Raw genomic sequence first — 14,843 nt, forward strand, 5'->3', positions numbered from 1 at the left:
TCATCAGAGTTAGAGAATTAGTGTCAGAGATATAAGTCATATAACTTATTATCTCTTTTTATTAGTTTAAATTTTGAAAAAAAAAAAGTAGTATTTTAATATAATATCAAAATTTTTATAATTTAAATATTTAGAGTTTAATTTTTGTTGACTCTATAAAAAATAATTTTAGTATAAGATAAATAAAAAAAAATTTACACAAATTTAAAGAAAATCTTGCATGAGTAGCATGTTAAAAATATAATTATTAATATACTTTCTCTTATTAATTTAAATTTTTAAGAAAAAGAAAAATATCTTAACAATTAGTATAACAGAATATCATAGAGTTTAAAAAAAGTAGAGTTGACAAAAATATTTTTATATGAAAAAACTTCTCAGTCACCAAAAAAAAAAAAATGAAAAAAATTGCTAATGATGAAGGGTAAAAAGTAACAAGTTAAAAAGTATATCATCGTAAGTGAAGAAAAATATTATAATTTCTTTTTAAAATGTAAAGACAGAATGATGAGAAGAATTCTATCTCAAATGGGAAAACAAAACTGTATTTCTATATTTTTTTTCTTTTTATTCTTTATTAAAGAATTCAAACCATATTTTATTTAATTTAATTGTATTTGTATTAAAGAGTAATAATTAATGTCTTATTTATATATAGGTCTAATTTGGATAAATAATTTAATTAAGTTCTTATTGAAAAAATAGCTTAAATAATAAATGTTTATATTAAAAGTAACTTATAAATAAATTATTTTGTATTTAATTTTTTAATTTTAAAAGTGCTTATTTTAAGAGAAGAGTGATAAAAAAAACTTTTTATTATGAAAGAAGCCATTTTTTTTAACTTCTCTGTAAACACTAAAATAACTTTTTAGAAAGCTGCAATTTAATTTTAAAAATTGTACCAGATATTAATACTATACATTTTTGTTGACTAGATCAAATCAAAATCAGATTCCTAATTCCTTTCATGAATCTTTTATGTAAATAGAATTAATTATAAATCTTTTTCTTTTTTAATTTAGCTTAATTTTAGGGATTTTATGATTAGAAATCTTTCATTTATTTTAGGCTAGTATTTTTTTCTTGTTTCCTATTTTATAGTTATTTCTATTTCTGTAATTCATTTATAAAGATGCTGATTCTCTGTACATTTTATAAAATAATATATTCAAACACTTCAACTTGGTATCAGAGCAAGATCTCTGCACTGTGCCTCTGATTTATAACTATGACTGACAGTTCCTCAGCCATTAATCCTAAACAGAAGGAGGCCAAACACCACCAACAAACAGTGGAAGAAGTGAGGATATTCCAGTTTCTTGCAGGCCTCAACGTGGAACTAGATGAAGTTCATGGCAGAAATATTGGAAGAACAATCCTACCCTCAATTGGAGAAGTATTTGTTGAAGTTAGAAGAGAGGAAACTCGTAGAGCTGTGATGATGGAGAAAGGCAAGACTGAACAGACTTCTTTGGAGTTTAATGCACTCTTAGTGGCACCAGCTGCACTTAAAAGTTCATCAAATCAGAAGCACCCCTCTAATCTTTGGTGTCACCACTACAATAAATCTCGTCACACCCGAGAAACCTGCTAGAAGATTCATGAAAAACCAGCACATCTTAAAGGCAGCAAACCTGGTCCAAAAATACGCTCTATCCCAACTGCTCATGAGGCTGAAAAATCATCATTGAGTAAGAAATAGGTTGAGCAACTCATAAGGTTGTTAAATTTCAGTTCTGTGTTTAGTACTCTTATTAGTTCTTTAGCTCAAATAGGTAATTTTAGTATTCCTATGTCCCTTAACTGCACCTCAAACTTGAATGTACCATGGATTGTTGATTCAGGTGCATCTGACCATATGACCAGCCTCTCCCCTTTATTTAAAACTTATTCTCCTTGGTTTGAAAATGAGAAAATTAGAGTTGCTGATGGTAGTTTTTTATCTATTGCTAGAAAAGGTACAATTAAACTGTCCAAAAATATTGACCTAACAAATGTCCTACATGTAACAAAGCTTTCTTGTAATCTCCTCTCTATTAGTAAAATCTGCAAGGATTCCAATTGTGCTGTGACATTTTTTGACACTCATGGTATTTTTCAGGATCGGACCTCGGAAAAGATGATTGGCAGTGCTAAGATGATGGATGAGCTTTATCATTTTGAGGATATTTCGGAGGATAAAATAGCTCAAGAATTTAGTGGTATAAGTTCTATGCCTATAAAGGACCAAATAATGCTCTGGCACAATAGACTAGGACACCTTAGTTTTTTATATCTCAAACATTTGTTTCCAAGTTTGTTTAAGAATATTGATTCTTCCTTGCTTAAATGTGAAAGTTGTATTCGTTCAAAGAACCATAGAGCTCCTTATTACTCTTAACCTTATCATGTATCTAAACCTTTTCACTTGATTCATAATGATGTATGGGGTCCATCAAAAATATCAACTCAATTTGAAAAAAAAATGGTTTGTAACTTTTATCGATGACCACACACGACTATGTTGGATCTATCTCGTGCATGAAAAATCTAAGGTTTCAAAAATTTTTCAGTATTTTTCAACAATGGTAGAAACACAATTTGACAGAAAAATTTCAATATTAAGAAGTAATAATGGCACTGAATACTTTAATAAAAATCTTAGTCAATTTCTTCAAAAGAATGGTATTCAACATCAATCTACATGTCCCAATACACCCCAATAAAATGGCATTGCTGAAAGGAAGAATAAACATCTTCTTGAAGTAGCACGTGCCATTATGTTTGAGGGTAATGTTCCAAAGTATTTATGGGGAGATACTGTTCTAACAACAGCCTATCTTATTGATGCGCGGAAAATTTGCACAACATAAATCCCCTTCGGCAAGAGTACCAAATCGTCAAGTAATAACTCACAAGAGTGAGGTCGATCCCATAGGAATTAATGGATCAAGCAACTTTAGTTGGGTGATTTGTCTAGTTAAGCGAATATTGGAAGGTTTTGGTGAAATTTAATGAACAAAATATAAATCCTCAAAGAAAGTAGAATAACAAAATTTAGAGTGCTGAAAATTTAAATGCTGAAAGGTAAATGACAGAAGCTTAAAAGGCAGGAAATGTAAAGAACTGAAACTTAAAGAGGAAGAAATTAAAAGAGCTGAAATCTAAATAACAAGAAAGGAAAAGCAAGAATGTAAATGGCAATAAAAAGTAAATTGCATGAAATGTAAATAGGATTTGGGTGCTGGGAATTTAAGAGAGTAGAAAATTTAAAGCAATTAAAGTGAACGTAAGGTAATTAAAGTGAAGAATAACAAAGAGAAAGATTCATTAGGGATTGGAGATATCATAATCCATCATAAATCAATGGGTTTCAACTTCATTCTCAATCATATGAAGTAGATCTATGTCGGATTGTAATTAATTGAGTCCCAATTCCTTGACATCCCAATTTCTCTAAACACAATCAATTTGCCAATTACTTGATCTAATTGTCATGAGAAGAGGTTAAGTGCATCTCTCTTATCTATAAGCCACACAAGCTCTCAAGGTCTCAATTCCTCTCGAATGGTGTTGATCAAGAGAGTTGTGAGAGAAAGAGCTTTAATTCTAATTTCTATGATTCCCCTTCCGAGGCTCACATAGAAATTCAATGGATCTAAACCTCCTTCCGGAGTGAATAGATCAAAATAAACATAGAAGTTACCTCTTAGCTACAACAAGCGGATTGAGAAGAAAAAGAATTTCATTCATTCATTGGAATTACAATAGAGCTCCTCTCCCTAATGATTGGGGTTTAGTTAATCATTGCTCTAAGAACAAGAGCAAGAAATTGAAATTTCATCAAAATAAACTAAACTCAATACAAAATAAAATGTAAAATTGCAGAAAAGAAGAAGTGTTTGAAATGGCATGAAAGTAGACTAAACTCAATAAAAAACAAAAAAGAAAGTTGCAGAATGTAAAATGAGTACAACTGAGAAATGCTAAACTAAGCTCTCTGGAGTCTCTAATCCTCCAGGTTGTGAGAGCTCTGGAGTCTCTAATCCTCCAGCCTCCTTTTCAAGTTCAAAATTCTTCCTATATATACTCTTCTTCTCATCTTCAAATGGGTCTTCAAGTACTTGGATGGGGTTTTTGGCCTTGGTTGAAGTAAGCCTGGAGTGGCTCTTGAAGTTAACGCTGAAGTTAATGCACTAAGTTTGCATGAGTGCCCCTGAAAACTAGCATTGGTACTGGCATTAATACACCAACGTTTGTCACTAACGCTCTTCTAGTCACGCGTACGTGTGACCCTCATTGCTGGCGTTGATACAAGCGTTGATGACATAGCGTTAGTGTGTCAACGCTCTTCTCACGCATCCGCGTCACCCACGCGCACGCATGACTTGTTAATTTTTCACTCTCACGCGTACGCGTCACCCACACGTATGCGTCGCCGCCAATATTTTCAAGCTTCAATTCATGAATTTGTCGAAGACGTTAGTGTGCTAACTTGAAGTAACGTTATCACACTAACGTTGGCACCATTCTTTTATGTAGCAACGTTGGTAGGTCAACTTTGGGCCGCCAACGTTGCTCCTCATGCTTGGCAACGTTAGTGGGCAATGTTGGTGAGCCAACTTTGGGCCACCAATGTTGCTCCTTATGCTTGGCACAACGTTGATGGGCAACGTTGGTGAGCCCACTTTGATCACCAACGTTGCCTCTTCCTTCTTTGCAACGTTGATGGGCAACGTTGGTGAGCCAACTTGGGCTACCAACGTTGCTTCTTCTGCTTCTTCTCTGCCCTTCCTTTGCCTCTTTTTACCTATCATCAACCAAACAAATACATCAAAGCTTTGCCATAATCACAAAATAATGCATCATTCATTGCATCAAGTAATTATTGCACTAAACTCATGAAAATGTTCATAATTAACAATGTTTGATTGAATCAGGACATGCATATATTACTCATCCAAATGCTTACTTATTGCCTAAGAAAGTACTTGAAACTAAGTAAAAACTGATGAAAAAGGATTGTGAAACTAGCCTAAGATGACTAGGTATCACTCGTAAATCGAATGTCCACATGTGTGTTAAATTACTGCACACCGTTGGATACTTTCAAAAAGAATTTTTCAGTATGTAGGTTGCATTCTTACTTACCTTTAAAAGTATTTGGTTGCACTGTGTTTCTACATACACCTTCATATCGAAGTAAACTTGATCCAAGGGCAGAAAAATGCATTTTTATTGGCTATTTTCCAAGTCAAAAGGGTTATAAATGTTTCAATCCACACACCAAAAAATTTCATGTAAGCATGGATGTTACTTTTTTGGAACATGAAACTTTTTTTCAGAAAAATTCTCTTCAAGGGGAGAGTCTAAGGGAAGAAAATTTTTTGCATGAACTTTTACCCACTCCTATTTTACATATTGAGGATACAGATTTCACTAATCAAGTAAATTCTGAAACAATTGCAAAACAAGATGTGGAAATCAATTCTGAAATTGTGCCAGAATTAGTTGGAATCCAAACAGAAAAAGAAATACCACAATCAGAAAAGGAGCTTCAGTGTTATGTTCGGAAATATCCCAAGAAGACTAGAGACCAGCCCAATCTAAAAATCCGGAAGACGGCCCAACTGTAGTACTTCAGGAACTTTCAGGTAAATTTGAAATTGTCACTTTTAATAATAACTTGCCAATAGCCCTTAGGAAAAAAACTAGAACCTGCACCAAAAAGGTACTCAAAACCAGCACCAACCATCCTATTTTCAATTATGTCTCTTACCAAAATCTCTCTAAAAAATATCGAGCTTTTACTTCTAAAATTACAAATTTGTTTAAGCCTAGAAACATAGAGGAAGCACTAGATGATCCCAACTGAAAATTAGCAGTGATGGAAGAGTGGCATGCACTCAAGAAGAATAAAACTTGGGAGATTGTAGATCTGCCACAGAATACAAAATTGGTTGGCTGCAGGTGGGTTTTTACCATCAAGTGCAATGCTGATGGAAGCATAGGTTAGTAGCTAGGGGATATACACAAACCTATAGAGTAGACTATCGAGAGACTTTTGCTCCAGTTGCCAAACTTAGCTCTGTGCGAATTCTTTTATCTCTTGCTGCGAATTACAATTGGCCTTTATATCAATTGGATATAAAGAATGCCTTCCTAAATGGGGAGCTAGAGGAAGAGGTGTTCATAAAACTTTCACCTGGATTTGAGACTGAACTAGAGAGGAATAAAGTGTGCAAACTAAAAATAATCTCTCTATGGATTGAAACAATCCCTAAGAGCTTGGCTTGAACGACTTGGAATGGTGGTGAAGGGACTTGGTTATATTCAAAGCCAAGCTGACCATACACTTTTCTATAAATATTCAGCAGCTAATAAAACTGCCATCTTAATTGTATATGTGGATGATATTATTCTGACAGGTGATGATTTTTTGGGGCTAAAAGACTTGAAGGATAAGCTTTCCAAAGCATTTGAAATCAAAGAACTTGGCTCATTAAAATACTTTCTTGGAATTGAATTTGCAAGGTCTAAGGAAGGCATTTTTATGAACCAACGAAAGTACATCTAGGTCTTTTAAAAGAGACAAAATTAGTTGTAAAGCTGCTGAAACACCTATAGAGCCTAATTTAAAATTGAAGCCAGCTGAACTAGAAAATGTAATAGACAAAGGGAGATATAAGCGGTTGGTAGGGAGGCTAATCTATTTATCCCATATACGTTCGGATATAGCCTTTGCTGTGAGCATGGTAAGCCAGTTTATGCATTCACCTGGTCAAGAACACATGGATGCTGTCTTTAGAATCCTAAGGGACTTGAAGGGGTCACTTAGGAAAGGGTTACCCTATAAAAAGTATGGACATCTTCAAGTAGAAGCTTATACAGATGCGGATTGGGCTGGTAATGTCATGGATAGAAGGTCAACATCTGGGTATTGTACTTTTGTTGGCGAAAACCTGGTTAGTTGGAGGAGTAAAAAACAGAGTGTTGTGGCACGAAGTAGTGCAGAAGCTGAGTTTAGAGCAGTGGCTCATGGAATATGTGAAGCACTATGGGTAAATCCTACAAGAACTAAACGTTTCCATTTCTCCACCAATGAGGTTGTATTGTGACAACAAATCTACAATTTCTATTTCTCATAATCCAGTGTTGCATGATAGAACTAAACATGTTGAAGTTGACAAGCATTTTATCAGGAAAAAGATTGAGAGAGGACAGATTTGTATCTCATATGTTCCAACCACAGAACAATTAGCAGATGTTCTAACTAAAGGATTACCCAAGAAGACTTTTGATAGCATAATAAGCAAGCTGTCAATGAATGATATTGGTGCACGAAATCGTGACTGTTCATTCCTTGGTAACGGCGCCAAAAACTTAATACGCACGTTCATAATCTTAGTTCTTTTTCACAACTTCGCACAACTAACCAGCAAGTGCACTGGGTCGTCCAAGTAATAAACCTTACGTGAGTAAGGGTCGATCCCACGGAGATTGTCGGCTTGAAGCAAGCTATGGTCATCTTGCAAATCTCAGTCAGGCAGATTCAAATGGTTATGGGATTTAAGATAATTAAAATATAAATAAAATATAAAATAGGATAGAGATACTTATGTAATTCATTGGTGAGAATTTCAGATAAGCGTATCGAGATGCTTTGCTCGCTCTGAATCTCTGCTTTCCTACTGTCTTCATCCAATCATTCATACTCCTTTCCATGGCAAGCTGTATGTTGGGCATCACCGTTGTCAATGGCTACATCCCGTCCTCTCAGTAAAAATGGTCCAAATGCGCTGTCATGGCATGGCTGATCATCTGTCGGTTCTCGATCATGTTGGAATAGGATCCAGTGATCCTTTTGCGTCTGTCACTACGCCCAACACTCGCAAGTTTGAAGCTCGTCATAGTCATTCCTTCCCAGATCCTACTCGGAATACCACAGACAAGGTTTAGACTTTCCGAATATCAAGAATGGCCGCCAATAATTCTAGCCTATACCACGAAGACTCTGATCCTGAACCAGAAGGCTAAGAGATATGCATTCAAGCTTGTTTTCATGTAGAACGGAAGTGTTTGTCAGGCACGCGTTCATAAGTGAGAATGGTGATGAGTGTCACATAATCATCACATTCATCATGTTCTTGTGTGTGAATGAATATCTTAGAATAAGAATAAGCTTGAATTGAATAGAAAAACAATAGTACTTTGCATTAATTCATGAGGAATAGCAGAGCTCCACACCTTAATCTATGGTGTGTAGAAACTCTACCGTTGAAAATACATAAGTGATGTAGGTCAAGGCATGGCCGAATGGCCAGCCCCCTAAACGTGATCTCTAAACATAAAATTAGTCAAATACCAACCAGAGATGTGAAATAAATCACTAAAAGTAGTTTTTATACTAAAATAGTAGCTAGGGTTACATAAGATAAGTAAATGATGTAGAAATCCACTTCTGGGCCCACTTGGTGTGTGCTTGGGCTAAGCATTGAGCTTTCATGTGTAGAGACTCTTTTTGGAGTTAAACGCTAGGTTGTAGCCTGTTTCTGGCGTTTAACTCTGATTTCCAACCTATTTCTGGCGTTCAACTCCAGAATAGGGCAGGGAGTTGGCGTTTGAACGCCAGTTTGCGTCATCAAAACTCGTGCAAAGTATGAACTATTATATATTGCTGGAAAGCGCTGGATGTGTACTTTCTAACGCAATTGAGAGCGCGCCAATTGAGGTTTAGTAGCTCCATAAAATCCATTTTGAGTGCAGGGAGGTCAGAATCCAACAGCATCTGCAGTCCTTCTTCAACCTCTGAATCAGATTTTTGCTCAAGTCCCTCAATTTTAGCAAGAGATTACCTGAAATCACAAAAAACACACAAACTCATAGTAAAGTCCAGAAATGTGATTTTTGAATGAAAACTAATAAAAATATAATAAAAAGTAACTAAAGTATACTAAAAACTATGTAAAAATAATGCCAAAAAGCGTATAAATTATCCGCTCATCACAACACCAAACTTAAACTGTTGCTTGTCCCCAAGTAACTGAAAATCAATTAGGATAAAAAGAAGAGAATATACTATAAATTTCAAACCATCAATGAAACTTAGCTCCAATCAGATGAGCGGGACTAGTAGCTTTTTGCCTCTGAATAGTTTTGGCATCTCACTTCATCCTTTGAATTTCAAAATGATTGGCATCTATAGGAACTTAGAATTTAGATTGTGTTATTGATTCTCTAGTTCAGTATGTTGATTCTTGAACACAGCTACTTTATGAGTCTTGGCCGTGGCCCTAAGCACTTTGTTTTCCAGTATTACCACCGGATACATAAATGCCACAGACACATAACTGGGTGGACCTTTTCAGATTGTGACTCAGCTTTGCTAGAGTCCCCAGTTAGAGGTGTCTAGGGTTCTTAAGCACACTCTTTTTGCTTTAGACCTCGACTTTAACTGCTCAGTCTCAAGTTTTCACTTGACACATTCACGCCATAAGCACATGGTTAGGGACAGCTTGGTTTAGCCGCTTAGGCTAGGATTTTATTTCCTTGGGCCCTCCTATCCACTGATGCTCAAAGCCTTGGATCCTTTTTACCCTTGCCTTTTGGTTTAAAGGGTTACTGGCTTTTTCTGCTTGCTTTTTATTTTTCTTTCTTTTTTTTTCGCCATTTTTCTTTTCTTCTTTTTTTTTGCAAGCTTTTGTATTCACTGCTTTTTCTTGCTTCAAGAATCAATTTTATGATTTTTCAGATTATCAATAACATTTCTCCTTTTTCCTCATTCTTTCAAGAGCCAACAATTTTAACATTCATAAACAACAAATTCAAAAATATGCAATGTTCAAACATTCATTCAGAAAACAAAAAGTATTGTCACCACATCAAAATAATTAAACTAATTTCAAGGATGAATTCAAAATCATGTACTTCTTGTTCTTTTGTTTTTAGAACATTTTTCATTTAAGAGAGGTGATGGATTCATAGGACATTCATAGCTTTAAGACATAGACACTTAAACACTAATGATCATGTAATAAAGACACAAACATAAATAAAACATAAGGCTCAAAAACCGAAAAACAGAAAAATAAGAACAAGGAGATTAAGGAACGGGTCCACCTTAGTGAGGGTGGTGTCTTCTTCCTCTTGAAGAACCAATGGTGTTCTTGAGCTCCTCTATGTCTCTTCCTTGCCTTTGTTGCTCCTCCCTTATAGCTCTTTGATCTTCTCTAATCTCATGGAGAATGATGGAGTACTCTTGGTGTTCCATCCTTAGTTGTCCCATGTTGGAACTTAATTCTCCTAGGGAGGTGTTGATTTGCTCCCAATAGTTTTGTGGAGGAAAATGCATCCCTTGAGGCATCTCAGGGATTTCATGGTAAGGAATTTCCTCATGCTCTTGTTGAGGTCCATGATCTCTTGTTTGCTCTATCCTTTTTTTAGTGATGGGCTTGTCCTCATCAATGAGGATATCTCCCTCTATGTCAATCCCAGCCAAATTACAGAGGTGGCAAATAAGGTGAGGAAAGGCTAACCTTGCCAAAGTGGAGGACTTGTCAGCCACCTTGTAGATTTCTTGAGGTATAATCTCATGAACTTCCACTTCCTCCCCAATCATGATACTATGGATCATGATGGCCCGATCCACAGTTACTTCAGATCGGTTGCTAGTAAGAATGATAGAGCGTTGGATGAACTCCAACCATCCTCTAGCCACGGGCTTAAGGTCATGCCTTTTCAATTGAACCGGGTTGCTTCTTGAGTCAACTTTCCATTGAGCTCCTTCCACACATATGTCCAAAAGGACTTGGTCCAACCTTTGATCAAAGTTGACCTTTCTAGTGTAGGGGCGTGCGTTTTCTTGCATCATTGGCAAGTTGAACGCCAACCTTACATTTTTCGGACTGAAATCTAAGTATTTCTCCCGAACCATTGTAAGCCAATTCTTTGGGTTTGGGTTCATACTTTGATCATGGTTCCTAGTGATTCATGCGTTTGCATAGAACTCTTGAACCATTAAGATTCTGACTTGTTGAATAGGATTGGAGAGTACTTCCCATCCTCTTCTTCTAATCTCTTGTCGGATCTCTGGGTACTCGCTCTTTTTGAGCTTAAAAGGGACCTCAAGGATCACCTTTTTCTTGGCCACAACTTCATAGAAGTGGTCTTGATAGACCTTAGAGATGAATCTCTCCATCTCCCATGACTTAGAGGTGGAAGCAATTGCCTTCCCTTTCTTCTTTCTTGAGGTTTCTCTGGCCTTAGGTGCCATTAATGGTTATGGAAACACAAAAAGCAATGCTTTTACCACACCAAACTTAAAAAGTTTGCTCGTCCTCGAGCAAAAGAAAAAAGAAAGTAGTAGAGGAAGAAGAAAATGGAGGAGATGAAGTGAGAGAGTGTATTCGGCCAAGGGGGAAGTAGTGTTTGTGATGTGTGAAAATGGAGTAGTGTTAAGGGGTTTATATAGGGGTGTGGGGTAGGCTTCGGCCATTAGGGTTGGGTTTGGGAGGGAGAGGAATTTGAATTTGAATTTTGGAGGTAGGTGGAGTTTATGGGGAAGAGGTATGGAGGTGATTGGTGAAGGGCATTTGGGGAAGAGTGTTATGAAAAGGTGTGAAGAAGAGAGAAGAAGAGGTGGGGTAGGTGGGGGTCCTGTGGGGTCCACAGATCCAGATGGGTCAAGGACTTAGCATGCCTGCTCCATTTAGGCATGCAAAATGCCCTTCGAATGCATGTCTGGTGTTAAACGCCAGCTTGCTGCTTGTTTCTGGCGTTTAACACCAGCTTTTCTCCCATTCTTGGCGTTAAACGCCAATTCCATGCTCTGTTCTGGCGTTAAACGGCAGTCTAGTGCTTGTTTCTAGCGTTTAACGCCAGCTTGATGCTTCTTTCTGGCGTTAAATGCCAGTTTGATACTTCTTACTGGCGTTTAAACGCCAGTAAGCTCTTCCTCCAGGGTGAGCTATTTTTAATGCTGTTTTTCATTTTGTTTTTGATTTTTCAGTAGTTTCTGTGACTTCACATGATCATCAACCTAAAGAAAACATAAAATAGCAATGGAAAATAAATAGATATAATTAAATAACATTGGGTTGCCTCCTAACAAGCGCTTCTTTAATGTCAATAGCTTGACAGTGAGCTTCTCATGGAGCCTCACAGAAAATTAGATCAATGTTGGGGCCTCTCAACACCAAACTTAGAGTTTGGTTGTGGCCTCTCAACACCAAACTTAGAGTTTGAATGTGGGGGGTTTTGTTTGACTCTGTACTGAGAGAAGCTTCTCATTCTTCCTCTCCATGGTTACAGAAGGAGAACCTTGAGTCCTAAATACAAGGTAGTCCTCATTTAACTGAAGGACCAACTCTCCTCTGTCAACATCAATCACAGCTTTTGCTGTGGCTAGGAAGGGTTTGCCAAGAATGATAGATTCATCCTCATCCTTCCCAATATCTAGAATTATGAAATCAGCAGGGATATAAAGGCCTTCAACCTTCACTAGCACGTCCTCTACTAGTCCATAAGCCTTTTTCATTGATTTGTCTGCCATCTCTAATGAGATTCTTGCAGCTTGTACCTCAAAGATTCCCAGTTTCTCTATTACAGAGAGTGGCATGAGGTTTATCCCTGACCCAAGTTCACATAGAGCCTTCTCAAAGGTCATGGTGCCTTTGGTACAAGGTATGAAGAATTTTTCGGGATCCGGTTTCTTCTGAGGTAATGTTTGCCTCATTAATGCATTTAGTTCATTGGTTAATAAAGGGGGTTCATCCTCCCAAGTCTCTGTACTAAATAAACTGGTATTCAACTTCATGATTGCTCCTAGATACTTAGCAACTTGCTTTCAGTGACATCTTCATCCTCTTCAGAGGAAGAATATTCATCAGAGCTCATGAATGGCAGAAGGAAGTTCAATGGAATCTCTATGGTCTCTGTATGAGCCTCAGATTCTTTTGGTTCCTCAAATGGGAACTCCTTTCTATTCAGAGGATGTCCTAAGAGGTCTTCCTTACTGGGATTCACGTCCTCCTCCTTATCTGGGCATTCGGCCACACCAAGTAAGGTTATGGCCTTGCACTCTCTCTTGGGATTTTCTTCTGTATTGCTTGGGAGAGTACTGGGAGGAGTTTCAGTAATCTTCTTACTCAGCTGACCCACCTATTCCTCCAAATTTCTAATGGAGGACCTTGTTTCATTCATGAAACTTAGTGTGGTCTTGGATAGATCAGAGACTATGGTGGCCAGGCCAGAATGGCTCTGTTCAGAATTCTCTGTCTGTTGCTGAGAAGATGATGGAAAAGGCTTGCTATTGCTAAACCTATTTCTTCCACCATTATTATTGAAGCCTTGTTGAGGCTTCTGTTGGTCCTTCCATGAGAAATTTGGATGATTTCTCCATGAAGGATTATAGGTGTTTCCATAGGGTTCTCCCATGTAATTCACCTCTGCCATTGCAGGATTCTCAGGATCATAAGCTTCTTCTTTAGAAGATGCTTCTTTAGTGCTATTGGATGTAGCTTGCAATCCATTCAGACTCTGAGAAATCATATTGACTTTCTGAGTCAATATTTTGTTCTGAGCCAATATGGCATTCAGAGTATCAATTTCAAGAACTCCCTTCTTCTGAGGCGTCCCTTTGTTCACAGGATTCCTCTCAGAGTTGTACATGAACTGGTTATTTGCAACCATTTCAATGAGTTCCTGAGCTTCTGCAGGGGTTTTCACGTGAAAAGATCCTCCTGCAGAATGGTCCAATGACATTTTTGACAACTCAGACAGACCATCATAGAATATACTTATGATGCTCTATTCTGGAAGCATGTCAGTAGAACACCTTTTGATCAGTTTCTTATATCTTTCCCAAGCTTCATAGAGGGATTCTCCTTCCTTCTGTCTGAAGGTTTGGATTTCCACTCTAAGCTTGCTCATCTTTTGAGGTGGAAAGAATTTGGCCAGGAAAGCACTGACCAGCTTATCCCAGGAGTTCAGGCTATCTTTAGGTTGTGAATCCAACCATGTTCTAGCTCTGTCTCTTACAGCAAAAGGGAAAAGTATAAGCCTGTAGACCTCGGGATCAACTCCATTGGTCTTGACAGTGTCACAGATTTGCAAGAATTCAGCTAAAAACTGATGAGGATCTTCCACTGGAAGTCCATGAAACTTGCAGTTCTGTTGCATTAGAGAAACTAATTGAGGCTTAAGCTCAAACTTGTTTGCTCCAATTACAGGAAGTGAGATGCTTCTTCCATAGAAGTCAGAAGAGGGTGCAATAAAGTCACCAAGCAACTTCCTTGCATCTCCACTATTGTTATTAGGTTCGGCCATGTCTCCTTCTTTTACGAAAATTTCTGTCAGATCCTCTCCAGAGAGTTGTGCTTTAGCCTCCCTTAGCTTCCTCTTCAGAGTCCTTTCAGGTTCAGGATCAGCTTCAACAAGAATGTTCTTATCCTTGTTCCTGCTCATATGAAAAAGGAAGAGAATAGAAAAGAAAATATGAAATCCTCTATGTCACAGTATAGAGATTCCTTATGTGAGTAGAAGAAGAGAAGAGAAAAAATTCGAACACAGGGGAGAAGAGGGGGTTCGAATTATGAGTAGAAGAGAAGTGTTAGTAGATAAATAAATAAATAGAAAGAGATGAGAGAGGGGGGAGAAAATTCAAATTTAATTTAAACTAAAAGGAAAATGTTTTTTTTGTTTTTATTTTAAAATGTAGTTAGAATTCGAAAATAAAAAAGAGAAATAAAATTAAAATTAAAATTTGAATCAATTAGTTAATTAAAAAGAATTCTGAAAAAGTGTTAGTGATTTTCGAAACTCAGAGATAGAGAAATAGTTAGGTGGTTTTGAAAAAGATATGA

At 36.9% G+C, this 14,843-nt stretch overlaps 1 protein-coding gene across 1 annotated transcript; it reads left to right on the forward strand.

Moving 5' to 3' along the window:
• The first annotated feature begins 6,734 nt into the window (after positions 1–6,734).
• LOC112770268 (uncharacterized mitochondrial protein AtMg00810-like) lies at positions 6,735–7,100 on the forward strand. The gene has a single exon (XM_025814654.1). It carries the CDS (start codon positions 6,735–6,737, stop codon positions 7,098–7,100), a length of 366 nt encoding a protein of 121 aa, XP_025670439.1.
• The last annotated feature ends 7,743 nt before the right edge of the window (positions 7,101–14,843 follow it).

Source organism: Arachis hypogaea, chromosome 18, assembly GCF_003086295.3.
Source record: "Arachis hypogaea cultivar Tifrunner chromosome 18, arahy.Tifrunner.gnm2.J5K5, whole genome shotgun sequence".
Lineage (NCBI taxonomy): Eukaryota > Viridiplantae > Streptophyta > Magnoliopsida > Fabales > Fabaceae > Arachis > Arachis hypogaea.

Excerpts from the sequence above, each read along its gene's own strand:
- LOC112770268 (XM_025814654.1), top strand. The coding sequence starts at position 6,735 with ATGGTAAGCCAGTTTATGCATTCACCTGGTCAAGAACACATGGATGCT.